This window comes from Elgaria multicarinata, chromosome 1 (genome assembly GCF_023053635.1).
Source record: "Elgaria multicarinata webbii isolate HBS135686 ecotype San Diego chromosome 1, rElgMul1.1.pri, whole genome shotgun sequence".
In the NCBI taxonomy this organism is placed as follows: Eukaryota; Metazoa; Chordata; class Lepidosauria; order Squamata; family Anguidae; genus Elgaria; species Elgaria multicarinata.
In genome coordinates, this window is record NC_086171.1 from 100,883,249 (window position 1) to 100,910,819 (window position 27,571).

General features: G+C 41.0%; 1 protein-coding gene across 3 annotated transcripts in view; it reads right to left on the reverse strand.

Moving 5' to 3' along the window:
* Nucleotides 1-27,571, reverse strand: part of RC3H1 (ring finger and CCCH-type domains 1) — an 86,510-nt gene that overhangs the window by 14,287 nt on the left and 44,652 nt on the right. For all 3 annotated transcript variants that reach the window (XM_063133831.1, XM_063133823.1, XM_063133816.1), the window contains exons 3-17: nucleotides 27,450-27,570; nucleotides 25,434-25,673; nucleotides 23,249-23,424; nucleotides 20,127-20,327; nucleotides 18,858-18,990; nucleotides 17,019-17,137; nucleotides 13,245-13,357; nucleotides 11,536-11,817; nucleotides 10,543-10,760; nucleotides 9,167-9,558; nucleotides 5,089-5,247; nucleotides 3,921-4,073; nucleotides 2,039-2,252; nucleotides 504-591; nucleotides 267-396 (exon numbers count right to left, since the gene is read on the reverse strand). In XM_063133831.1, the coding sequence (XP_062989901.1) occupies nucleotides 267-396; nucleotides 504-591; nucleotides 2,039-2,252; nucleotides 3,921-4,073; nucleotides 5,089-5,247; nucleotides 9,167-9,558; nucleotides 10,543-10,760; nucleotides 11,536-11,817; nucleotides 13,245-13,357; nucleotides 17,019-17,137; nucleotides 18,858-18,990; nucleotides 20,127-20,327; nucleotides 23,249-23,424; nucleotides 25,434-25,673; nucleotides 27,450-27,570 (2,739 nt within the window). The remainder of the gene's footprint in view (nucleotides 1-266; nucleotides 397-503; nucleotides 592-2,038; nucleotides 2,253-3,920; nucleotides 4,074-5,088; nucleotides 5,248-9,166; nucleotides 9,559-10,542; nucleotides 10,761-11,535; nucleotides 11,818-13,244; nucleotides 13,358-17,018; nucleotides 17,138-18,857; nucleotides 18,991-20,126; nucleotides 20,328-23,248; nucleotides 23,425-25,433; nucleotides 25,674-27,449; nucleotide 27,571) is intronic.

Here is a 27,571-nt window from a genome sequence, read left to right on the forward strand (position 1 = left end):
CGAAAATAAAATAAAGAATTAAAGTCTTCAGGCAATTGTAGTCTAGATAGCAACCATTTCCCTCTAATTAATGTAACTTTAAGACCATATTTCAAACTGCTAAATAGTGATGATGCGTCCTTCATTCCGAAATGCTATAAAAGGATTTGAATATAACATAATCAAAGGAAGATAAATCCACATTCGCAGTGCGTGCTCCCCCTTTCTCTCTCTCATACAGTTTCTCCAGTCCCTTCCTAGAAAAAATAGAGGATCTGAGTACCCACCTCCAGTCCTCGCGTCTGCTGGCTGATCTGATGGTTTAGTTGCTGCAGTTCAAGTCGAAGCTGTTGTTCTCGCTCAGATGAGGGCAAAGGCTTCCCATGGCTGGCAACTTCTGTCATAGACAACCTCTCCCTTTGGAAACAGAACAGTTCAGAAAAAGAAGCAAGATTCTAGCGCTCTTCCTTTTCAGAGTGTGTATAGTATGTTCGGACAAGAATAGCAAGTTCAAATAGTCTTACCTGTCACTAAGGCGTCCCTGAGAAGGTATGTTTTGATGGGGGGAATATGAGCCTCCCCATGCACTGTGTGTTCCGTAAGGGCTGTAATCTGTAAAACAATTGGAAAGGACTATGTAAAAAGAGCTTCAGTTATTTGTATTACTATTACGGTAGAATAGATACAGCTGTCTAAACTCTGAAGCAACCCTGTATGCAAAGTTATAGCAGTGCAGAGGGGCTTTTACAACAGCAGACCACCAGCCATCATCCATTTTCCTTTACTGTTGCATAGGAAGTGTAAGACTAAACTCTTTCTGGAAGTCTGCAACAATGGCGATAACCTCAGGTTCTATTTTTCTCCTCTTTTAAACAGCCATCTTGCTGAATGGGATGAAAGGGAGAAGAAGGAAGAGACTTCAAGAACTTTGATGAGAGAAAGTGAGCATGAACAGGAAGTATCTTCCCAACAACTGCCACTGACAAAGGTTGTAGACCTTCAAATGTAGACCTCAAATATGGCTGCAAGAAAGGCAAATGCTATTTTGGGCTGCATTAATAGAAGTATAGCTTCCAAATCACGGGAGGTACTGGTTCCTCTCTATTTGGCCCTGGTAAGGCCTCCTCTAGAGTATTGCGTCCAGTTCTGGGCTCCACAATTCAAGAAGGACTCAGACAAGCTGGAGCGTGTTCAGAAGAGGGCAACCGGGATGATCAGGAGTCTGGAAACAAAGCTCTATGAAGAGAGACTGAAGGAACTGGGCATGTTTAGCCTGGAGAAGAGAAGATTGAGGGGAGACATGAGAGCACTCTTCAAATACTTAAGAGATTGTCACACAGAGGAGGGCCAGGATCTCTTCTCGATCCTCCCAGAGTGCAGGACACGGAATAACGGGCTCAAGTTAAAGGAAGCCAGATTCCAGCTGGACATCAGGAAAAACTTCCTGACTGTTAGAGCAGTACGACAATGGAATCAGTTACCTACGGAGGTTGTGGGCTCTCCCACACTCGAGGCCTTCAAGAGGCAGCTGGACAACCATCTGTCAGGGATGCTTTAGGCTGGATTCCTGCATTAAGCAGGGGGTTGGACTCGATGGCCTTGTGGGCCCCTTCCAACTCTGCTATTCTACGATTCTATGAAAATAAAGGAAGACGAATATGCAGAGAGCAAAAAGCCATTCTTTCTAGCATGGGGAAAGCCTGCTTACCAGTGTTAAAGAGGGAAATCCATCCACAAGCAAAAACGTACCTTCACATTTATTTATTTATTTCATTTTTATACCGCCCAATAGCTGAAGTTCTCTGGGCGGTATTCATGATTGCCTTACCGTAATCTCTCACAGGGGATGTAGTCAAGAAACATATACCCAACCAACCTCCACCCCAACCCCAGCTTGGATAGACAGACCTAGCTGCTTATCACAGTTAGTGCGTGCTATTTATGCACTCTCTCATCCTTAGTGTCTATTAGCAAGTGCCAGTCTATGCTTGGAGCCATAGTACTGGTGTAAGACTGTACTGCAAAAGAAATCAGAACTCCAAAGGCACAAGCTTTATACCTGAAACATTGACTGGTTTTGAGGAAGCCCCTTGAACTGTCATGGCTTGCATGGGGCCAGGGTTCTGGTACATCGTTTTGGATGTACGTGAGATGGCGCCAAACCTCGACACCGTAGGCCGATCTCCAAACGGAATAAGATCATCATCGCCAGTCTCTGCTGCTCTCCTTTGCAAATCCAAACGCTGGTCTCGCATCCCCTTGCTATCTATATTCTGGGAAGACAGAACGAAAGAACAGGGGAATTATATGCAAGGTTCTCCAAATGGATGACACTCTTCTCAGTAGGGATGAAGTTCCTATTTCACAGACATGGGGCGAGTGGAGTGTATACGGAGAAAGACACTTGCACAACAATCTTCTTTCAAGCATGTAGGCAAACATTTAGTTAACGTTCAGAATTTCCTGAGGACAACGGAGTATTTTGTAAGGTGAACGTCTAAATCAAGCAGAGGGTTTGGCTACGAAAGCCATTTGCTAACATGGGTAATAGAAGAATTTTATACCAGAGGGAGCCCATCATCCCCCTGACCACATAATGCAACATCACCCACAGGGACATGATGGGGGAGAGGGGAAATGAGGAGCAGAACACAGCCCAGGATACATTCACCCTCCCACTTCTGCTTCAAAACCATACTGTTTGTTTTATACTTTGAATGGTTTTAATTTTTGTGAACTGCCCAGGGAGCTTTGGTTATTGGGCAGTATTAAAAATGCAATAAATAAATAAATCCTCCCCAGAAAATGGAAGAAATGCCTTCTGTGTTTTGCAAATGGAGTGGCATTTTGGCTCAGCATTAAACTAGGAGGCGGCGAGGCCAGAACAGTGAACCAGGCAGAGACACAGTAGGCACTCTCCTCTGTGGGTGCATAGTTTGAACACATAGGAGCCCCTAATTAAATTAATTTCTCACAGCACACTAGCAGTTCTCTTGCAGCCTACAGTTTGGAAATGACTGCACTGAATTCTATTAAGACATCACACCACAGCATAGTTTAGAACCCAAGCATTGGTTTTAGCTTCCAAATGTATAATACTTTATACCATACTTTAGAGATGCTTGCCTACTTTTGTGTTCCATCCTCTCTGCACTAAGCTTTGTAAGTTCACTCCCATCTCCATTGCATCTCTAGTGGTGAAGTGATGGCTGAAACTATGGTTTATCCATTCCAACATCACAAGCAACAGTGCAAACAATAGTTTGCAAACCCACTTCAAAGTATGGCTTCCACTACTGGTTTGCCAGCCAAACAAATGGAAAACAATGTTTGCCAATTCAAACATCACACTAAACCATAGGTAAGTTTCCTTATCTAAGATTTAGAGCACGGGTGCAGAATTTAGGTCTGAAATCCCAATCTGACCTGGCTGGGATCCCAATCCAAGGCTATCTTATACTCAGGGCCAAATTCTAGTGGTGAGTGGGGCTGAAGGCAAAGGGAACAGGGCCAACTACCAACAAAGCATAGCGTAAAGCCTTTACTGCCAATCACAAAGCCTTGCAACCTTTTAGAATGGGGGAAAGCTGCATAAAATCAGGGAAACTACCAAACCATTGGGGGTTGGGGAAAAGGGCATGACAGTGTCTGGGGAGCCCTGGAGTGGGGTGGGCAGTTTTGGGCCCTGGGTGTGACATTCTTAGAGCATGATGTCTGAACTAGAAAAGAAAGGACACTTGAAATTACACTACGGTGCCAGTAGTGACCCTTAAGTCTGTTGTCAAAACTCACCACTTGAGGAACCTAGAGCTAGGGTTCTCTGTCTGCTGAAATTTACACATGCCCTTCTGCAAACACAATTCAATTCCGGCGACTGACTTAATACCAACAGCACTCTCTCTTTAGCACTGCGCTCTCCCTCTCTCTCCTCCCAAGCTTACCACCATCTCCACAAGCCCCACTGCCACAATGTCTTTGGGTTTTGCATCTTTGGTTCCAATGTAGGAGCCGATGGTGTCACACGACCAGGGAGAGTACTGGCTGTAATCATTTCCTTTGTATTTGCCAGCTACTTTCAGGTCTTCATCCATATACTGCAAAAACAACAACAACAAAGCCCAGCTGTTTCAATGAAGGAAAGCAAGCATGCACTTGACATTCAGAATTACTGTGACAGCACCAAAATAAAAAGAAATCATTGCCTACAAAGATATGTGCCTTTACTTAATCTTTGAATTAGCTCCAAACTGGCATTTGAGACAAACTATGTTGTTTGAAAGTGCTCAGCGATTTCCAATCTGGTTGTAAAATGTATTTTTTATACAATATTTGCATAACATTTAAATGCATAATTTAAATAAACACAGCAAAATCTAGTCAACACCATTCTAATATTTAATGGAAACATGAAATATGGCTATTAATGCACATGTTTGATCAGTGCACTCTCATTCTCCACTAAAACTGGACAGACAACCTAGGAAATTGCCTCATCTCGATATCAGCTCATGTCCTCTCTAATGAGAAACTTCTAACGTCAATATAATATTCCAGAAAAACACATTATTTCTCGGTAGAAGATGTAATGCATTACTCCAACGTCTCAGATGATACTCTCCACAATCTCCACTTTAAGCAAGGTGGCAGAGAGGGGGAATGAGAGCATGCTTTGTGTTCCACCCAATCTTATGAGTCTCTCCTCCCTCCTGAAGCCATTGATGTTCACAAATGCAATAAATAAATAAAAACTCAATAGGATCTACATGCTTAAAAATGCAGCTTGTATGGGCAAGATCATTGTCCAAATCTTGTGTTCAACCTTTAGGGTTCTTCCAAGGTGTCTACCATGCTGTTCAAGCTTACACACATACTCCCTCTACAAACGTTATGGCCACCTGTGGATGTCTGGCAAGGCAGACATACCTAGAAGGCAGAACAGGAAGGAGCGACATCTGCCCTACGCATGGTGGGATGGAGTGAGATCATGAAAGAATTTCTCCAAAACGGGCATTATCTTTCTCCCTTGAGATTATGCTACTCACATTTGTTCAACTAAACACCCACGCTTACTGAAGAAATTCAACAGCTGTATCTTAAAAATATGCTCACCTCGTCAGTGTGTAAAGAGTGAGGCAGAGTTGGCGATGATGCAAAAGGAGGCGGGGAGATGACCTTCCTTTCCTCTAGCTGGGCCATGATCTCCTTTCGTCGACGGTGTAATTCATCAAGACTGGGATGTAGCTGAGGGGGGTGCCGGCTATAAGGCTCCTGAAGAATTACAGAGGTTCGTTTATTAAAAAATAATCTGAGCACATGAATAGTATACAAATGAACCTGAGGCTGCTGCCTCCAAACCACAATGGGATACTCCCCCAGCAAGATTGAACAAGTGTAAGAATTAACATTTGGGAGCAAAACTGCCATTCTGTCTGAATTTAGTATTAAAGCTCCTTCATATTTAGACAACACGTTCCAAAGGAGGAAAATCACCCAGTAGTACAAACAACTGAAAATTGTATCCCAGTAGCTTTGCTGTGCTTTATGCTTAAGCAATAAATCATATCAATTTTACGTGACACCAAAGGAAGTCAACAACATTCTTGGGGAAAATTAGAACTATACCTTAAATGCTGGAGTTTCCACAATTATTCCCAATGCAAACCCCAAAAGAAACACATTATATGTTTTAAAGATGTTTTAATGTTTTAAAGATGTTTTAATCATGTATAGTATGTTTTTAATAAATTTTTAATGTGTATTTTATATTATTATTTTATTATTATTATTATTATTTATTTATATAGCACCATCAATGTACATGGTGCTGTACAGAATAAAACAGTAATAATCATGTTTTTATACTGTTTGTTTTATACTTTGAATGGTTTTAGTTTTTGTGAACCGCCTAGGGAGCTTTGGCTGTTGGGCGGTATAAAAATGCAATAAATAAATAAATAAATAAATAAAAATAAGAAGTCATCATTTAAGCTTGATTTTTGCAATCTAAATATAGCAAATTGACATCAGCATTGATCCCTACAAAATGAACACTTTATTAAGTTACATAGTGAGCTGCTGTGTTCCAATTGGTACAGGTTTTAATGATCTATGTTAGGTCCATTGTACTGGATGAAGAATTGCGTTTTCAAGCACTGAGTTGGTTTTCTGCCAAATTTTAACTTAGAATATTTTCTGATGCCCTGAGTTGACTGGAAACTTATTTAGCATGACTCTATTATATTAAGTAAACAAACTAAAAAGTAAAACATGTTAATTTTACATGCTATATAAAATCACAAAAGCGTTTCCAACTGCCTTAAATATCTGAACTGAAGTATTTCTTTAGGAAAGAAATCCAACAAAGCACACATTTGGTTGAATCTAATGGTGTCATTCTGCCACCACAAGGGAAACTGCTGGATAAATGGATTTCTCTTCGCCCCTACATTCCAAAATCTGCTCTGGAAGGTTTGGGATGCTCTGGAGCAGATCTGGAAGGAGGGGTAAAGGGGAGGATAGGATGGGGAAGTCCCATTGTACAAGCAGATGTCTGCTCACATGATGTTGGATCCAGTCCATAATGTGGGTTAAACTTTATAATCAGACCATTTTAAATCTTTACTAGGAAATCTTCTTTTGTTTGGAAAGACTTGTAAGTTTTTACAATGAGCCTCATGTGGCGCAGAGCGGTAAAGCAGCAGTTTCTGCAGCTGAAACTCTCCCCACGGCCTGAGTTTGATCCCAGCAGAAGCTGGTTTCAAGCAGCCAGCTCGGGTCGACTCAACCTTCCATCCTCCTGAGGCCGGTAAAATGAGTACACAGTTAGCTGGGGGAAAGGTAATAATGGCCGGGGAAGGCAATGGCAAACCACCCAGCTATAAGGCCTGCCAAGAAAACGTCAGCGAAAGCTGGCGTCCCTCCAAGAGTCAGTAATGACTCAGTGCTTGGATGAGATGTTCCTTTCCTTTCCCTTTGTAAGTATTTTAACATATGGCAATTCAATAGCATGCCCTATCCTTATGTTGGCATAGTAATGAGCAGTCTGAAACAAGATGGTATAGGAAATTTATGAAAAGGGGTATGTTAATGAATTGTAAATCAGCATACCCTGTGCTAGTGAGTCATAGAATCATAGAATAGCAGAGTTGGAAGGGGCCTAAAAGGCCATCGGGTCCAACCCCCTGCTCAATGCAGGAATCCACCCTACAGCATACTTGACAGATGGTTGTCCAGCTGCCTCTTGAAGGCCTCTAGTATGGGAGAGCCCACAACCTCGCTAGGTAACTGGTTCCATTGTTGTACTGCTCTAACTGTCAGTGAAAAGGCAGGTGGTAAAGATTCAGAAAGCTGTTGCGGTTACTACAGTTAACTATGCTGAGGAATCAAAACAAAAGGCAGTAAAACTGGCAGAGGCTAACAGCTATAGCTTACCATCCCCAGCTGTTAGGAGTGTGAGGTATATTAAAGGACTGCCTATCTTGAAAATCCCATTTGTGACCGACAGATTTGTTTGGGAAGCCAAAGGATTCTTGGTCCGTAACATCAAGGCTAATGTTATCTGTACTGCCTTCCATACCATTGAAACCTAGTGAAGACTCGGCTGCATGACAACAAATGCTGGACACAGGAATGCCCTATCTGTGTGGATCATAACAGGGAGAGGGCTATTTATAAAATTGAGTGTTTGGAATGTAACTCCTTTTACATTGGTGAAACTGGAAGACCTCTTCTAAAGAGATATAAGGAGCACTTAGCTGATATTCAGCAGAACAAAACACATGCTAGGCCTTGTTCCCTTCGTAGGAGGAATAAACATACTGGTAGAGCAACATTAATGAAGATCTCTGTGCTAGCAGTGGAAAGCAGCTTCCAAAGGAGAAAGATTAAGGAGGCAATGTTTATTGATAAGCTGAAACTTGATATCAATGTATGCAAAGGATGAGATAAAACAAGCCATGATGCTTATTAATGTGGCTTGATTGGCTGTTGGCATTCATGTTCAACACTGGCATTTATGTTCCCTCATTGAGTTTTGGCCTGTTCCTGATTGGTTCTGGTTTAGTTTATGCATGGTATTGTAGCATATTCTTGTTTGCGACTGAAGCTAGTGTTTTATACTGTAACATTTCACATTTAAAAATCTTTTTATATATGTATATGTTTTTTTTTAAAAAAATTGAAGTTATACAATTTAAATTTTTGACATTTTAATTATTTTTAAAATCTACAATAATTTATTAACTGGATGCGCTACCAGTGGTCCTTTGTTTGTTTTTGGAGTGCTGTATCATGCACATCATATTCTAAGAATGGCAGCTTTCATTTTAAATTACGAAACATTTTGTCCTTATGGTTGTAAACATATGGTTTAAAATGTATGAGCAGTGTCTGCTGAAATCTGAGAAGCCAGAAGAGTCATTAAATGTTGTATATCGGTTTTTAATGTTCATTGTTTTAGACTTTGTAAACCGCCCAGAGAGCTTCAGCTTACATTATATAAATGTAATAAATTAATTAATTAAATGACATCTTCATAAGAAATGGACAGAACTAGTAGGCATTGACAGGGAGGGAGATACTTCCTCCTCCAGCCAATAGAGGCCTCTTCTGTGGGCTGCTCTACTGCAAGCTATGGGTTCTGGTCCAGAATATTTTGGGCTGGGGTGTGAGGTGGAACTCTACCCCATCTCTTGATTTACAGCAGGTAGGCCTTCAGTGCCTGGGGCTGTCCTTAGCAACGTAAATTATGTAAAATAAGAGAAATCACTTAAATACGTTTAATTTATAAAAGGTTGCAAAGTTTAGCTTTTCAATTGAAGAATTTGAGATCAAAGTATCTCAAAGTGTAGATTTTTATTTTATTTAAGCCAAAAGTGTGCGACTTGTGGCCTTTCAGATGTTTTGGTCTGCAAGTATTATCAGCTCTAGCCAGCCTAGTCAACGGTGAGGGAAGTTGTAAACTGTAGGAGGCCACGAGATTGAAGTGTGGAATACCAACAATTCAAATCTCTGACCAAATCCCTACTAATTTACTTAGTGGCCCTAATCCAGCACCAGACTTCTGCTTATCTCATCTTTCAAATGTAACCTCCAAGAGTTGCTATGAAGATTGTACAGCATTTTGTACATAAAAAATACCAGACAAAATGATAAAAAATAAGCAAGCAATAACATATAGAGCCCATACTCTGTGATATGAAGGTCTGATCGGATTCGGATGTGGACCAACTGGATAGTAGCCCTCTACTTGTGGGTATCTGTCTCTTGTTTCAGGTACATATGGCGACACAGCTGGTGGAGGAATTTCAATGGGCACAGGGCTTCCTCGGATGATCTCTTCCCGCTGGTATGGCTGAGCAGAGGGGTACACTCGCCGGCTGTCATAGTGAGGAGGGTACATGGGTTGTCCCATGGGAGGGTATTGTGGAGGCTGGGCACTGTACTGAGAATTCATCATGCGATCTTGGATGTATGGCGAGTAATGTTCTAAATAAGCAGGACCCGGTTCAGGAACAGACGGAGGAGGTCGGATAAAACGAGGCATACACTGTGAAGACTGAGTTGCAGGATAATACACACCTAAACACATGAAACAAGATTTTGGAAAGATGCTTTAGCTCAATTCAATCTCCTAGCCATTTCAGAAAACTGAACACTGGAAGAAATATGTTTTCAGTTGGGGAAGGCTGGTCTTAAGAAAGAAAATTAGCATGGAAAAACATCTGGAAGCTTCTCTGGAAGCCACGTTAACTACAGGAATCACACAGGAATCTCTGAACCAGTTCATTGCTTGAACTTCTAGCAACCTGGGATTACTTATAAAATGCAGATTCTTGAGAAGTCCAGTTTTAATTTGATAAAAATGTGCAGGTAGCTTTTGCAAAAAGTCTAGTGTTTGGAGATGGGATTTCCATTTTCTGCATCACTCTAGATACATGCACATTCTTATTGCCCCTCTTCTATGTATAACGTTACTCCAGTACTTATACTTTTCCTCACCACAGAATTCAAATTACTACATGTTTCTGATTCAGAATACAACTTGCAATTGCAAATTTGACATGTTTAAACAAGTTGCCTTGACCTGCGCCATTCTGTGCCCAGAAACTGAATTCTCTGATAACGAATTAGTATGGTATATATAGTTCTGCATATGTACAGTCACAATGATAGGATGTATGAACACACAACTACACAGTGAGCAAAGGGAATATTTGCTTTGCATATGGCAAGGTCGATAGGCAGGGTAGGAGATTTACGGCACACAGGCAGCTAAATCACAGAGCATCACATAGTGGTATAGTTTCTTTGAGATCCAAATAGAAAAAAGAAATACAGAAGGGCATCCCACGGGAAATTCTTCCACACACGATACCCATTTTACTATGGGGCCTGATAAGCTGACCAGCTTGTTCCATAAGAAGGTTGGCAAACAAAGTGCAAATACTGAAACATTAAAAGCTGTAATTTATTTAGATATCTAGCACGCCCTTCCTTTCTCTAGAGCTCCCAAAAGGTGCAAACCTTTACTCTAAGCCAAAATATCACCCAGACAGCAGTTACCTGGTTGGTAAGGTGGGTGTTCAAATGGCGGAGCTGGTCCTCGAGGATCTGAGTAAAACACATCAGTTGGCTGAGCCGGATACAACTGGGAGCCTCGTGGTACCATTTGAAGCTGCTTGCCAACTGGTATTGGAGGCAGGTCTGCAGGTCCCCGCGGTGCCACCGGGTGGGAGTTTACTGGTAAGGCAGATAGAGGACTCGTGGGAACAGATTCCAGCCTAGAAGAGATGGACCATAACAAAGTTACTAAGTATTGCTGCTTGGCATTCATTTATTTCGTGTGTAGGTGTTAATGGAGATTCCCCATCCAGCAATGATAGATTAGGGGAGGGCACAGAAGCACCACCAACATCAGCAAATCAATCATGTTTGATATTATATGGATCCCAAATCAAATTCCAGTTGCTGCTGCTATCCAGCTTTACAGAAAACCAGTAAGCAAAACAAAAGCTGGGACTTAAGCAACTGCAATGAATACAAAAGACAAAGGTGAACACATTTTCAACTTCTACTGACGACTTCCTGCCTCTCAGTTTACCGTATAACACAAAGAAGTTAAAACAAACGTGTGTGTTTTCCTGTTTAGGCTGCTATGCTTTGGCTCTTATTTTGGGATAAAGAGCATGGCTAACATTGTGGTGACATTTCAGTTCCAGTTCAAGTCAAAACTGTTTTTACTCCCCGTATCCTGAAACAGAGATGATTCACAGATGGAAGTAGGTTTGCACGTGCGTGCACACACACACATCAGGAAGTGCTAAACACAAAAGTGGCCTATTACTTTCAAAGAGATAAATATTGGCTGCAAACACACACTCCCATCTGCATTAAGTGTGAACATCAGTGATACAGTGCAGATACAGGATTTCGGCATTTGGACTACATTTGAATGGGCATTCAATTTATGCACATAGAAGCTATACATGGACTGGTTTCTCTAGACTGAGAATTTATATCGGCCTTTTTTTTTTTAACTTCATAGAATAAGCATACAAATCAGGAGGTGATCCAGGGGCACTGCTGCTATGGTGGTCAATTTTCCCAGGCTTCAAGGCTGATTCGTAGCTGGAGTCGGTTCCACGAGCGATAAGCTGCGTCACTGCGCTGCCCGTTGAAACAATCCCATTTGGCAAGGCAGAAGGTTTTCTGCTGGGCAAGTCTACAACTCCTTCATCTGAGATGATAGCTGCTGCTGATAGGCCCACTTCATTCAGTTGACCTAAGGAGCCACTCAGGGGTCTTCGAGGAACAAGACGTTTGTTCATCTTACGAAATCTTCAGAGAAAAGAAATGGCAAAAAAATGATTGAAGAAATAAGAAATAGCTGACTCTCAGCAGTTACATTTCTATCCCTAAACAGGTGCTACAGGGCAAATGTTATTCAGGCATGAGAATTACAACCAGGAATGGTTAATATGCTGAGCCTTCTTGGTGCAATAAGGTCAAACACACAAAGGGCAGGCAGCAAAATACTGTGGTTGGAAAAGCCCACAAGAAATGCTGGGAAGCTCAATATATCAGCTGCAGCATTTCCATTCGGACTTGACCTATTTAACATTTCCTGAAAATCAGGACATAATTCCAGTTCCACAGTAAATCCCACACACTAGTATCTATGGAAACAACAACTATAACATACAAGCAAAATATTACTAGCATAAAACAGAATTAATTACATGTTGCATGTAAAAGAACTTGCTTTTGTCTGTCCTGAATCTCCTGCCAGTCAGTGTCATTGGATGACCCTGAGTTCTTATATTATAAAAAAGAGCCTATCCCCTTTCTCCACATCATGCATAATTTTGTAAACCACTATCTAAACTTAAAAAAAAGATTAAAAATCTTCTCATGGAGAAGTTGATCCAACACACTAATCATTATCCTCTTTTGAGGTGCAGCAACCAGAACTTATAAACAGTATTTCAAATGTGGTACACCACAGATTTGTATAAATGTATTATGATCCTGGCAGTTTTATTGCAATCTCTTTCCTAATAATCCACAGGATGGAACTTGCCTTTTTCACAGCTACCATACACTGGATAAATGTTTCAACTGAGCTAACCACCATGGTTAGTCACTTTCCAGGTTAGTCAAATCCACTTCAGACTATCTCAGCAGTCCTATTCACATACTACGTGGGGTCTAGGGCAGTCTTGTGGTAACGCTGGAGTAAGGCCATGCTTCTTAGCCCATCTTGACATTGTTTACCCACACTCACCCCTTCGTCCATCATCCATGTTTTGAATGTGGTTGTCTGGGACCTCACTTCTCATCCCTAATTCCAGATCATTTATGAAAAAATTAAAGCAGTGGCCCCAATACAATCCCCCATCCAGCCAACCAACTTCTTCCCCAAGCCTTGCCCCCTTCTCTTGGCAGGGGAAGGGTCTTCTCTCCAAATTCAAAATTGGTGCAATAGCAGCTACATTCCAATCCGCTGGTTCAGAGGTAAATTTTAAGAACATTTGCTTGTTAGAAGACCAGAAATTTCAAATCACAATTATTTAAGAATTCTCAGGTGGGTAACATCGGGACCTATTTTTTTTTTTATTTGTCGCTAAGCCCTAGAATTTCATCTCACCGCCACAATTTTAATTATTTGTAAATTGTCACATTCTAACAAATCCTCCTGCTCACACAATCATAACACACTGATAAATTCATAGCCTGTGGAAGTAGACTGAGACATGGAAACTTACTTCTCTAATTCTTCCTGCGAGTGCGCAAAGGTGCAGCTGGCCCCACGGGGGCACCCTCCTCTCTGCTTCATGTCCCGGCACATATATGTCTTGTACTTGCTGTGCTGAGGAGGCTAAGGGAAGTAATAAAACAAGCGATTTCACACCAAAATATTGACAAAGCCCAAGATAATTCTGAAAATAATGCTCCAAAATAAATTCAGGAAATACAAATCTTATAAAGAGTGGGCGTGAAGATTTCCTAAACAAAAGCTGTGTTTGAGAACTAACCAAAGATTTATTTATTTAATTAATTTATTTATTACATTTCTATACCGCCCAATAGCCGGTTCACAAAAATTTGGGCGGTTCACAAAAACGGGATTCATGATTAATGTTGCAATCCTAACATATTAGGAAGCAAGCCCCACTGGACATACATGTCCTGGCTCACATGTAATACTAACCCATGGTTTATTTAAAAGCATGATTTATTACCCTACTCGAGGTTTGTCTGGCAGATAATAGAACAAACCATGGGTTCTTTTCCAATCCCTGGATGGTTGTTTCCCTCCTCCTTTGCTTGCTCTCTCTCCCTGCATCCTATCTTCCTTTGCAGCAGTGCAGTACTGACATGTAAATAGGCTGGGTTCTTTATCACCTTTGCCCATGAACAACCCACAATTCCGGGTACACATGTAATGACAACCCATGGCTTAAACAACCCACAGTTCACAACCGAAGTTGAGAGCATTATTTGGCTGATTTACACATGAGAACTACAAGGTGATAGCGTTGTTGGGAGGGCTTCACCCCAAACATACAGCCACGGCTCCTTCTATGAATAAGCATCCAACTGATGAAGGTATCTCGAAGCAGGCACTGTACCGGACACCTGTTTTTTACCTAGACGCTTAGAATATTGAATTTGTTGGGTGGTACAATATTGTACTTAAATCCTCCACCCCCCACATGCTGTTCTGTAAAATGCTGTTATTGTTATTTAGTTGCTGATACATTGTATATTATTCTTGTTTGAATATTTTTTTATTTACCTATACATTGGAGGTTTCTGCCCTGTTGGATTTATTTTTATGTGTTAAAGGTTGTGTATCAGCAAGAAGAACATATCATTTTGTATGCCTGATTATGAACATTATACAACAGTATTCGCAAACAGCATATGAAGGACTGATGTAAATATCACCCACAGTAGAAATATATAAAAATGTTCGTTTATCTTTCACTTCAAATGTGAGTTTTTGTGGTTGAGTGCTAAGCACCCCAATTACAACCACAGCCTTCAGTTTATTGTACTTTTGCATGTACTGTAACAGCAGACAGATTATTTAAAAAGGGAACTCAGTCACATCATTACTCAATGCCTTGATGGTGTTACTTGTGGAACAAGCTGGTAGGCAGGAGGCAGCCACTTGCCAAGAATGCAGCAATTCCAGTCTAATAGGTAAAACTTCCTTTTAAAGTTGTTTGCCCCACCAGAAACCCCAACTGTTTCAATGAGGATCTTATATTTTCCTCTCCTTTAGTGCTATAGGATTTGCAAAGTATTTCACAAAAGCAAAATAATTGCTAAACATTTGACTGGCTTTAAAAAAAGAAGATGTTGGGTCTATCTTGACTAGTCTTGGAGATAACGTATACCCAATCCAGGCGTGTTTAGATTATGGCCTGATTCGGTTATCACAGCAAACATGGTTACCACAAGCCAAGAAGTGGAAGAGGGATTAGAGACACCACATACAAAAAAGGAGAAGAACGACAGAGTCTGCACCATGTTTCCAACAGCCAAATCATGGGTTGGCCATCATTTCTGAATTAGGTTCATTGTGCATTCTCTCTCTCTCTCTCTTGGCATCTTTTCTCTCAATTTTACTGTGTTTATAGAAAAACAACTCATAAATTATCACAAGAATGCAAAACAAACATGACAAAGAGAAGTATCACATTGTAGCAAATCATACATGTATAAAGTAAAACAAGCTATTATCTTTTAATACCTTGTTCTAATAAAGCATCAAGAACTAATTCTCAATAATATTTCTTCCATACTTGCTGCCTTTCAATAATTTGAACGCAATTTTCCCTGCACTCCAAATACTAGCTAAACACTGATAGATTCCAGAAGACACAGTTGCAGAAATGTAACTGTGTCTTCTGGAAATATGCCTGAAGCTAACAAGATCATATCACATCCCAGTGATCATGGGCCGGTGAAACAGACAGTGTCCTGTACTCAAACAAAGAGTTGAGACAAACACAATGGAACAGAGGACACTTCCCTGGCAGTCTGGATGGGTTGGGGTGGCCCAAAGCTTATTACGGGGTGCATACCTCCACTTCCATATTCTTTTCTGGGTACACTAGATTTTTTCTGCATGCAGTTACCATACTTGCAAGTATCTTGTACCCCAACAAAGTGTTGGGTTAGATGTGATGCTGCGGTGTCTTGTAGAGGCAATTCTCTTGGGAGATTTGGGGTGAGCCAACACTTTGTTTGGGGCATTCACCCTCAGGTCCACATTCATTTTTTTAATACATTGGGAATTATTGTCATGGGACTGCATACTCTACAGTATATTTTGCCTACATGAAACACTGTGAAGAATGCAATGATATGTCAACTTGTAAAGGTCACTCTCCATTGGAGGTTTTGGTGTATGATTTGGGATGGCTGAAAGTTTATTATGAGGTGCACACCACCAGTTCAGTATTGCTTTCTACGTACATTGGATATTATTGGTATAGGGGTGCCATGCTTGCAAAAAGCACTGGCCCAAAAAGCACTGGCCCAGGCACAAGGCTATAGCTTTTCATATAGGCTACTCTCCCTGAGGTTTGGGTACATGATTTGGCATAGCCCATGAGTTAGTCTGAGGTGCATATCCCAAGCCTATTCTTCATTTATACGTATTTTGACTATTATTGGCATGGAGGTGGTATGCTTGACAATGTCTGGCACCCAAAGTGTTGGTGCAGAAGGGTTGCTGTGGCAACAAACAGCGTTGTACTACACTGCGATCTTCACAAAAAGCACTCTGAATCTTTTATTTCCCCCACTGCCACTGCGTTAATCAGGCTTCACCTTGCTGCAAGGCAGGGCTAGCCCTTGTTAAGGCTGATATAAAATTTAAATTATACACAAAACCATATGATACCTGCAGGTCTACCACCTATTTTCCATCTCTTGCTAGAAATCAAATATGGTAAGGATTTTTGTCCTGACTTGTAGACTAAATACAGAACGACATTTTTGACAGTCTACTGCTCCCCCCTAAGACATTGGTTACTAGATCGGTACTTTTTAAATCAGTTTAGTATCTGTCAATCCATATGTGTATCAAGTTTCATATTTTTAACCCAAAGTTAATATTGTCTGTACACAGCTTCAATGTGTAATGCTTTTTTCTGGAAAGGGCAGCTAGGGAATAGACCCATACCTTAATTTTTACAAACAGATTTGATTCCTTTGAATACTTTCGTTTGGGAGCTCCCACACTAGAGGCCTTCAAGAGGCAGCTGGACAACCATCTGTCAGGAATGCTTTAGGGTGGATTCCTGCATTGAGCAGGGGGTTGGACTCGATGGCCTTAAAAGTCCTCTTCCAACTCTACAATTCTATGATTCTATGATTCCATGGATCCATTACCTCTTTGTCTGTTTTACATTTGTGTTACCTTACATACACTTGGGCAACCACAAGATTTAAAAAATTGGGGAAGTCCACCATAAGTATATGCACCTTCCCACTATGAGAAGCCCTGCACCACTCTATACCTGCTGCTGATCTGCTCCTTTCTTGCTGTGATTTTGAATGTAATCAACCAGCCCATGTACCACAGTCCGCACGGCAACCAGTCCATTCTCAAGCTGTTCCCATGTAGGTGGTGGGGCATCTACAGTGTTCACAAGAAAAAGAACAGTTGAATCTCTCTCTCATATATACATACAAAAAATCCTATCGAAACAAAATTCCCTGAACCATAGCAAGCATCAACATTTTTTAAATGTAAGTTTTGAAGAAGGAATAAAATGATATGTAGGACTAAATAATTGATTCAGGAAAGTGAACTTTGATCGTCAGATTCAGGGAGTAGCAGCAGCAAACTCTTTCTGCCGATTAGTAAGTACTTCAAATTGGAGTGCTTAAGGATTTAAAGAAAGACACCACAGAAAAATATAAAAACAGGAGGAGATTGGAGGCAACCAAGAAGAGTAGCTAGTACTAAGAGGAGCCAAAATAGTGGTCTGGCAGAAAGTCTTCATTTCCTAACGAGAATGCCCATGAAACGATTGCCAGTTAGTGAGCATTCACTCTAAACTACAGTATGGCATTGCGCTCCTACAAGAACAATCTAAACACAGAGGAAGTCACAGAAACCACCTTCTCAAGGAGGGCTGAGCAGGGTTTAGTCAGATGGAGTCTTCTGGACCTATCCTTATGGGTAAAAAAAAGATTACTAAGACCCTGACCCATACAGTTTGAAGGCCTAAGAAATATTCAGGATGCAATAGTCCATGGGAGCCTTTTCCCATGGTGATAAGGCATGTGAGACCTTTGACACATCTGGTACATTCCAGAGTCACACTATCATATAAAGCACAAATAAATGCAAATTTCAATCAGTATGGGGAGTGGTCACTGCTGAGAGTGTAAACCAGCCTTCCCAAACCCAGTACCCTCTAGATGTGTTGGACTACAACTCTCATCATTTCAAAGCCAGAATGTTTGTATGTGTGTGTGTGTTTTATATATATCTAGCTTTCTAGATGACCACTTGATACAACTGATTAAGTGGGCTCCAGCCCACAAAAGTGTATATGTTGGTGTTTAAGGTGACACAAGAATTTGTTGTTATATGTGATATGTTTTTCTTTCAAACTTGGCATGCACAATATCACAGGCAAACACAGTGGCTGAAAGTGATATGCCAGCAGGCACAAGATGTGTAGAAGAGAAAACGAATCCAGGGTAGGAAATCAGGAATACTGGGTTGGACCGCCCAATAATTTAAAACCCAGAAATAATGTATAGATGGGTGTGCTCTCTTCATCTTTCTCTTAAAAGTTATTTCAAGAACTACAAGGAGAGGGAAACTAGATTGCTTACCAATTCTTGACATCTCCCTGTTGTTCTGAATAAGTTCATGAATTTGAAATAGTTTGATTAAAATTCTAAGTTAACTAACACCTGTAAAACTGCAATGATTCAAGCCAGAAGTGATAGAACTGAATTTCTTGATTACGTGATAAGAATTTTTGATTAATTCTATCACCTATGGCTTGAATCAAGATTATGGATTTTTATTACTCTATAGATAATAGTTAACTTATCCATGCCAGGATGTTTATCAACAGTGCGTTATGAATGGTCACTGGAATTATTTTACATACATCTAAGCATTAATGTAATTATCACTATAGTTCTTGAATTTCGTTCCCCTCTGAATTCACTGCTAACATTTTTCTTCTTCTCCCTACACCTATTAATCTGCCAACTCAGGATGACATTCTATGCACTTAATAAAGTGACCCTGGTTCAAGAAAGCTTTTGCTCTAATAAATGTGTTAGTCTTTAAGGTGCCACAAGACTCTTACAAGTTTTCTTACAATTACCTGGACTGGGATCAATATTTGCTAAGAGTTCTAGATGAGGTCGAAGCCGATTCAGATTGGCTGGGTCACCAGTACGCTGGAGAGCAATGGTTAGCTCCTGAACACTCTGTGCAAAAGAAGCTGGGGTCTGCAACTTAAGATATATAAACAAATAATAATCAGAGCAGTTCTCTGTGCTCCTGGAGACCACAATCAGAGGATCGCACCTAAAGGCACATTTTCCAATTACTTGTCTCAACCATAATGAAAATGTGTGTCTTGATAGGAAACCATTTGTTCTTTCTAATGCAAGAGACACAGTTTACCAGTCATGATTCCTTGCCATTCATACTAAATCACAGCTTAGACCATCTCCATAACACATCCTGAAAAATTCATCAATTGTGTATTCCTGTAGAGGTTCCGCAGAATTAGGCTCTGTGGTATTAGACCCTATTCAAGAGGAGAGTTCTTACAAGATGACAGAACAAAACAGAAGCTAGATCTAGCATCAACTGTGACAACGCACCAGCCCCATCTCCCAAAATCATCAGTCACATGTAAGCAAAGGCACATGAATTAATTTAATCAGTATAGCTTGTTTCAATAGCAGAGTGGGGGCACGAGGGGGTGATATGCATAGACACACAGAATCCAGAATAAAGATACAAGAGATATGGATTAGCTCTAGTGCTCTAGTGTGCTTAAACTAAAGAATGCATATTTACTAACTATAGGGGAGCAACTCCATAGTTCAGGTGGCTCAATTTTTCAGATTCCCAATAATTCTATTTGTCATGAAAAATAAAAAATAAAAGATTTGTCCTATCAGAATGGTATTTTGCATGGAGGGATATAATCTGGACATATTACAGAAAAATCCAGTGAAAATTGAGTAGAATACATGGTTCTCCACCCTCCATTTTTTCCTCACAACAAGCCTGAGAGGTAGATTAGGCTGAGGTATACTGACTATCCCAAGGACATGCTATGAGCTTCAGGATTGATTGGGTCTCAAAGCAGGTCTCCACAATCCTAATCAGATACGCTATCAACTACACCACACTGCCTCTAAAATGGTAGCAATTAAACTTTTTGGGGCTGCGGTTTGAGGGTTATATGTTATCACTAAATGTCTGATTTGGGTGGTCTAAATAATGTCCAAAACTGAAGTATATTAGGCATTATGTTGCTCCATTTTGGACTAGATGGACCCTTGGTCTGTTCCAGCATGACTCTTCTTAAGTTCTATTGAAAATATGATGGAAAATTAAAGGAAGTGGAATTTACCTTGTCAATAATGGACTGCATATGAGATTTGTGAGACTGGTCTCCATACAGCAACGAGGACCACTGATCTGGAGCAATGCGCAAACCAGCCTCCATAGCAATTTGCACAATCTGGGAATCGTGTTCTCGCCTCAGAGCTTCGTATGTTCGGAACTCCTCCTTCAGTTGCATCAGGGAGGAATCCTCATCACGTTTAGTCACCTGTGGAGACAAATTCATCTGGGTTAGTTAAGCTTATAAAATCCAATGCCTTACCCACCTGAAGTATTAGCTGCTTATCAAGTTTTATGAGAGTAAAGTACAATTAGTTGAGAATAATTCTTCCTATCTCCATAAAGAACTGAGGCAAGTGTACATTACTCACTAATCTGTTGGTGTGTTAAATAGGTTTAACAGAAAAATAAGAGACCTAAGTAGAAAAAAATAATTAGCATTATTAGGAAGATATATTAGATTCTAGTCTATAATGTGGGACGAACCCTCCCAAGGAGAGCACAGAATATGAACATACCAGTTGTGAAGGCTGGGATTTTAGGAGTGATTCACTGCTGCCAAAGACAAACAGTGATTGCAGGGTGGGGGAAGTGTCGCTCTCGCTAAAGAGCACTCTTCTCCGTATCTTCTTCCTAAAGCAGAAACTGGGCAAACACCAGTTGAAGAAGGACCTATTTAGTTCTGGAGATACTGAGCTCTGACAGACAGGAACTGATGCAATATCGGACTCTGTTTCATGTAATCACCCTGTGGGGAAGAAGATGTGAGGGAGACTGGAGCAGACAGGGACCACCAGAGCCTGGTTCAGTTGGACCACCCCCCCCCCCCAACAGGGCTAACTGCCATCTTCACCCTGTGGGGAAGAAGATGCGAGGGAGACTGGAGCAGGCATGGACCATCAGAGCCTGCTTCAGTTGGACTACCCCCCCAGGACTAACTGCCATCTTCACCCTGTGGGGAAGAAGATGCGAGGGAGACTGGAGCAGGCAGGCACCATCAGGGCCTGCTTCAGTTGGACCCCCCCCCCCCCACAGGGCTAACATCTTCAACTTGTGGGGAAGAAGGAGCTGTTGGTTTGCCCCTCCATTGGGAGATGAGAGGACGGAGCAGGGCCTTCCCACCAGCCTAAACAGTCTCCTTAATTTCTTTTTATTTTCTCCCTCTTCCCTCCCCATCCACTTTTCCTTGTGTGTCATGTCTTTTTTTTTTTTAGAATGTAAGCCTGAGGGTAGGGACTGTCTTCTTTATTGATACATTGTAAGCCGCTCCGAGAGCCTTTTGGCTGAGGTGCGGGATAAAAATACTCTAAATAAGTAAAATAAATCATGGTATCAGAGCTGGAAGGGACCTTTGACGTCAACTAATCTAATTAATCCCTGTTCAATGCAAGATCTGCACTGCAGGATGCAACTAACAGAAAGCCATTCATCCTCTGCTTATATACCTCAGCAAAGGAGAGCCCACTACCTCCAGGGGCAGTCTGTCTTGCGGTTGAACAGCTGTTACCATTAGGAAGTATCTCCTAATGTTTAGCCAAAATCTGCTTCCTTGCAATCTCCAGGACGTTGTTTCTAGGCACCACACCACCCTGGTTACCCTCCTCTGGGCACATACCAGCTTGTCAGTGCCCTTCTTAAAAATGACATGTACAACTGGACACAATACTCCACATGAAGCCTGGCCAGCAGGTCTCTCCCACCCTACAAATGTGCATTTGAGTACTTGCGCCTTTGTTTTTCAATAACTAAATGCAGAATCGCTCTACAGTTAACTCCGCTGAATTTCATCTTGTTGGTTTCAGCACACTGTTTCAGCCCTGTCAAAACCATTTTGAATCTTGATTCAGTCTTTCTATGGTGTTAGCTATCGGTCCCAGCTTTGTCATCTACAAATTTGATAAGCATGCCCTCTATGCTTCTTCCAAGCCACGTATACAAATTTGAGCAGTATAGGGCCCTGTGGCACTCCACTCAAGACTTCCATCCAGGCTGATGCCAAGCCATTAAAGAGCACTCAGTGGGCATGGTTGCTCCATCAGCTGTGCCTCCTCCAGCAGCAGTAGTAGCATCCAGCCCACATCTTATCAAGAAGGAAATAATGGGAGATCGTGTCAAATGCTTTGCTGAAATCAAGACATACTATATCAACAGCATTCCCTTTATCTATCTGACTTGTAACTCTATAAAAAAGGAGGTAAGGTTGGCCTGGCATGATTTATTCTATGGTAGCTTCTAGCAACCAATGCATTCTTTTCTAGATGCTCAGAGACTAACCACCTAATAATCTGTTCTAGAGTTTTGCCCAGTATCAACACCAGGTTGACTCGTCTATTATATCATTATTATTATTATTATTTACATTCATATACCGCCACATAGCCGAAGCTCTCTGTGCGGTTTACAAAAGTCTGTAATTCCCTGGATCTATAATTCCCTGGATCCACCGTTTCTTCCTTTTTGAAGATTGTAACATTTGTTCATCTTCAATCTTCTGCACATCACCCATTCCCCCAAGAATTCTCAAAGATTACAGTCAGCAGCTCCAAAACAATGTCCACAAACATCCTGGGTGTAATTCATCTGGCTCTGGAGATGAATTCATTTAAAGTAGCTAAGTGTTCTCTAACCACCTCTGTATTGATCCTGGGTTGCAAGCCCCTCCTTATATGGTTTATTTTACTTTTCCTTGGTCAAATTCAATTCCCCTTATACCAGAATACCAAAGCAAAATAAGAGTTAAGTAGTTTCATCTTTTCTTCGTACATTGCCAAGGAAGCCCTTTTTGTTTTTAGCATTTCCTCACAAGCTTCAGCTTATTCTGATCTTTAGTCTTCCTGACACCAGCCTTACAGGTTTGGGCTACTCTATTATACTTGCCCTTGATTATATAACCCCACCTTTCATCTCCTATACACGCATGTCCTTTTTAAATCTCAGGTTATCAGACAGCTCCTTGTGTAGTTACACTGGTTTCTTTAGAGGTCTCTCATTTTTCCTTCTCATTGAAAGGTAAAAAATATCTATAAGCATATAAAACGATTATGGGTGGGGAACGATTTCTTCACTCAAAGCAGCTCAATATTTAGCTCAAACTCATTGTAAATGTAATCCGAACAGTCTGCTCTGTACCTTGAAACAGGAGGCTCTGTAAAGAAGCTGGACAACATGCCCAATGCTGGTTTTAGAAGCCTGAGGAAATCGTGGCTCCAACCTCTGTACCACAAAGAGAACCAAGACCTTCCGAGACAAAGCAGATCCATCTTCCAAAGCCAAAAGAACTAACTTGAGGGCTTCTTCCTGCATTGCTGGAAAATTAGAAGCAGTGTGACAGAATTAAAAACAGGGATTAGGAGCAATTTCAGTCATATACTGTCCGTTCTCTTTTGACTAAATCTAAAACACCTTACAAAACTTAAACATTAGTGATGGTTTTCGTGTTCTAGAAATCTCCTTGCCATTTCATGGTTATGATATGAAATAGGGCATTCATCACACTATCTAGATGCTTAAATAGGATTCTGACAATCTTCACTTTCATGTAAACAAATATTTAGTCTATATCACATGGTTTAAAAAATGTCAAAGGCAAATCTACAGTGCAAAAACATATTGAGAATCTCAATGCACACTTTGCTGCATACAGCTCTACACTAGGAGAAATAATTGTATTCTAAGTTTATGTCTGCTACTTGAAGGCTGGAGGGGACATAGGGGTGATGGATCAAACCAGGGGTCCCTTTAGTCAAGCTTTCTGTTCATGCAGCAGCCAAACAGCTGTTGTCCAGAAACTCACAATCAGGACACAAGCAGGTTGTGTGGAAAAGTAATGTGGAAATATTATTTTGTTTTCATATTGAACATTTATGCTCAACATGAATTGGGCTTCTTAATTTTACTTCTGACAACAAATTTGCTTTGTACTGAAGTTGTTATGCTGTGTTGATTATTTATTATTAATAATACTTATTTCTGATAAAAAATACTTTATTTATATAATAAATATATTTATTGTATATGATAGCATTGCTGGACCACACAATTGTAGACAAAAATCTGTTAACATGCTGGCAGTTCTCGCTGAAAAATATTTTAAAACTCTGGGTGGAGATAATAGCACTTATGGGAGTGGGTAACTTTCTGTGTGTCGTAGAGAACATGATACAGCTACCTTGCTGACGCTAAGCAAATCTGGGCCTGGTCAGTATTTGGATGGGAGACCACTTAGAAACCCCATGTGTGCTGCTTTGAGTTCCATGGAGAAAGAAAGCTGGTATAAAATGTAATAAAATAAGCAAACAAAAATAGAACAATAGGTATGCAATCCTATGGTCGTGCCATTGATGATCACAAGTCCTGAAATGTGGATGCTTATGATAATCTAATTTAGGGTGGGAGGAATGACGGAGGTGATCTTTTTTGCCTGTCTAGCTGGGGCGCTTCGTAGGAGGAGGGAAGGAGACTGACAGAGGTTCAAGATAGCTCATATCCTGGTCTCCCCAGTCTCCTTCCCTCGCCATCCACTGAAATGCCCCCTTCTCCTGGGTTGAATTGCTGATGCGGAGAGCAGCTAGCATGGTTCTTTCTGCCAGCTGCAAGGGGGGGGAGGTCGGAGCTCTGATTTCCCCCTCTGAGGTCAGAGTGCTGTCTCCAATCTTGGATTGGGGAATCAGATATATCCTATGGCCCCTCCCTAAAACTGCCAGGGTCAAGAGATATAATGTAATTGGCAGAAAGAGCAGGATCTTTTCAGTAGAGGTCCCTGGACCATGGGATGACTTCCCTTGAAAGGTACAATGGTGTACCTATCAACTAGCCCCTTGGCAATTGTGTAACGCTCAAGTATTTAGGGGGTGGAACTTTCAGCATTAAAGACTGCCAATTATTCTTTGTTCTATTCTGAGAGGTAAGCAGTGGGGTAGCAGTAAATTATTTTATTATTGGAGGTTCAATAATGGTTTTATTTTTGTTTCCATATTGGACTGCAAGACGTTTTGAACTTTGTGAAAGGCAAGACATAAATATCTTAAACAATACATAAAATCCCCAGGGTCTCCATTTCATGTCTCCCTTTGTTCAAATGTATTCTGCTTCATTAAACACGTATCTGTGATTCTTGAACTGTAAAAATCAAACGAGGAGCAGGCATTTACCGCTCAGCTGCACTGGAGAGTATTTTAGCCATCTACGGCCGCAATCCTTTACAGGAAAAAGAGGCCTACAACTTCCAAAAAGCATTAGATTGCACCTCAAATCTATAAACCACTCTTCTCCCTCTTTCCCCTAATTTTTGTTACTCGTTCTGATTGGTGTGTACCTGGTCCAAGAAACTGGCAGCCCCTAGCCCTCACTGCAGCCCAAAGGTTGGAAGAGAGTTGCTGGGGGTTCTGGTGCTGAAGAATGAGCTCTGTGACAGTTCTTTCACCCAGTGATCGCGCTGCACGCATAGCCCTGATCCGCCCTTCTTCTTCCACCAGCTGGCAGTGGACTAACGTCACAAGCTTCCTCTGCATGGGCCGGCTTAGTACACTCTGAGTGGTGCTGTTCAATCCTACACCTTTGCAAAGAGAAAAAAAAAGGGGAATCATTCTTCAGCTTCTTGAAGGTGGTGCAGGTCTGCATACATCCCATTTTTGGCTGGTTAATCAAAGGGTTTGAAGAAATTGATGCTTTTACAATGTGATCCCCTAACTCCATACTCAGGTCTCATCCTTAAATCGTGTTTAGGGATGAACTAGTCCATAATAAAAACAAACGAACGATGGATAAATGTGTAATAGGAATACAAAGGAACAATGAGCTGTACTGAATAGAAGTTTAGATCAGTGGTTCTCAATCTTTTTTGCTCCATCCCCCCATTTCACCATTGTTCAGAATATAATTCCCCCTTCCCAAGATAGTCTAACTCAAAAGGTGCATTCCAAATAATATGCATATAATATTGAAAATCTTTTGTTTTTTCTATATTAGTCCCATTTAAAGGGGCAACGCAAAGCATGGCCCCTTTTACATTCTCAGCTCCCATGCTTTGCGTTGCCCCTTTAAATGGGAAGCTTGAAACTTCTAGGATTGTGAGGGAGGGAGGGAAAAGAGAGCAAAGGCCTGGCTTTTGCAGACGACATGACACTTTTCTGGGACGTTTTTAATAACATGTGTAGGAAGACATAATCTACAGGACATCATACTTTGCTGAATAGTGGTCCAAATTCTCCCCCTGGGACCCTTAAAGTCCCTCCCCGGGGGGGGGGGATTCCCCCCTTGTTGAGAACCCATGGTTTAGATGAATAGTCAATTAAAAATCTTTTGATGAATTTATTTTATATATTTACAAGATTTATATATCGCTCTACATCCAAAAACCAGTGTAGTGAACAATTAAAGAGATGCCCCCATTTAATCAAGCAGTAGATTTCTTTTAAAGCACTCTTCAAGTACTTGAAAGGTTGTCACACAGAAGAGGGCTAAGGATCTCTTCTCAATCATCCCAAAATGCAGGACACGGAATAATGGGCTCAGGTTACAGGGAGCCAGATTCTGGCTGGATTTCAGGGAGAACTTCCTGACTGTTAGAGCACTATGACAATGGAACCAATTATCTAGGGAGATCATGGGCACTCCCACACTAGAGGCATTCAAGAAGCAGCTGAACAGCCATCTGTCAGGTATGCTTTAAGGTGGATTCCTGCATTGAGCAGGGGGCTGGATTCGATGGCCTTATTCCAACTCTACTATGATCTTGGAAGAGGAATTCCTCCTACTTTCTTGCAGAAGGGAATGTCTCTTCTAAGATGGCACCTGCTACAATATGTAGAAACACCATTTAAACTCACACAAAAAATACTGTCATTCTTTTATGCAAATTAATAAAGGTTTAAGCCCTAGTATAAAGTACCAACTGCTGCCATTTCAGTTTGCTATTTGGTAATGAGGAATAACCACTACTAGTTTTTGATCCATTTGGACTACTGAATTTGACACTAGCAAATAGCCACTCACTTGGTAACCTGTTGTAAGACTCTTTTTCAGGTAACCCGAACAATTTTTCTAAATTGAAAGAGTTGGCTCCTTTTAAATTCCTGGCAGGCCACTAACGTGCCACAAAGGCCTAATATAGATACTGTGTCAGCAGGTTTGCTAGTAAAGTAGTGTGTAGGCTGATGTTTTCATTTTATTTGGATTCCCCCCCCCCCCTTAGCATTACTTGCTTTAGCATTCAAAGTGGATTGTTTTCTCAGTTAGAGACTCTTATCAAGTGTAGTCATATTAAAGGTGTTGGGTTTTTTTTGCTTCTTTCAGTTTTGGCTTTTTAATGATGTACAAAAGAACTATTCACCTCTTGCACTGCTGAGCGGTTTAAGGTACAAGGCTAGTTCTTCCACACATTTCTTAGCTTCTTCATAATGCTTGGTATCTTCAGCACCACTGCGTAGAGTTATTGGCTGCTGTTCTGGCACC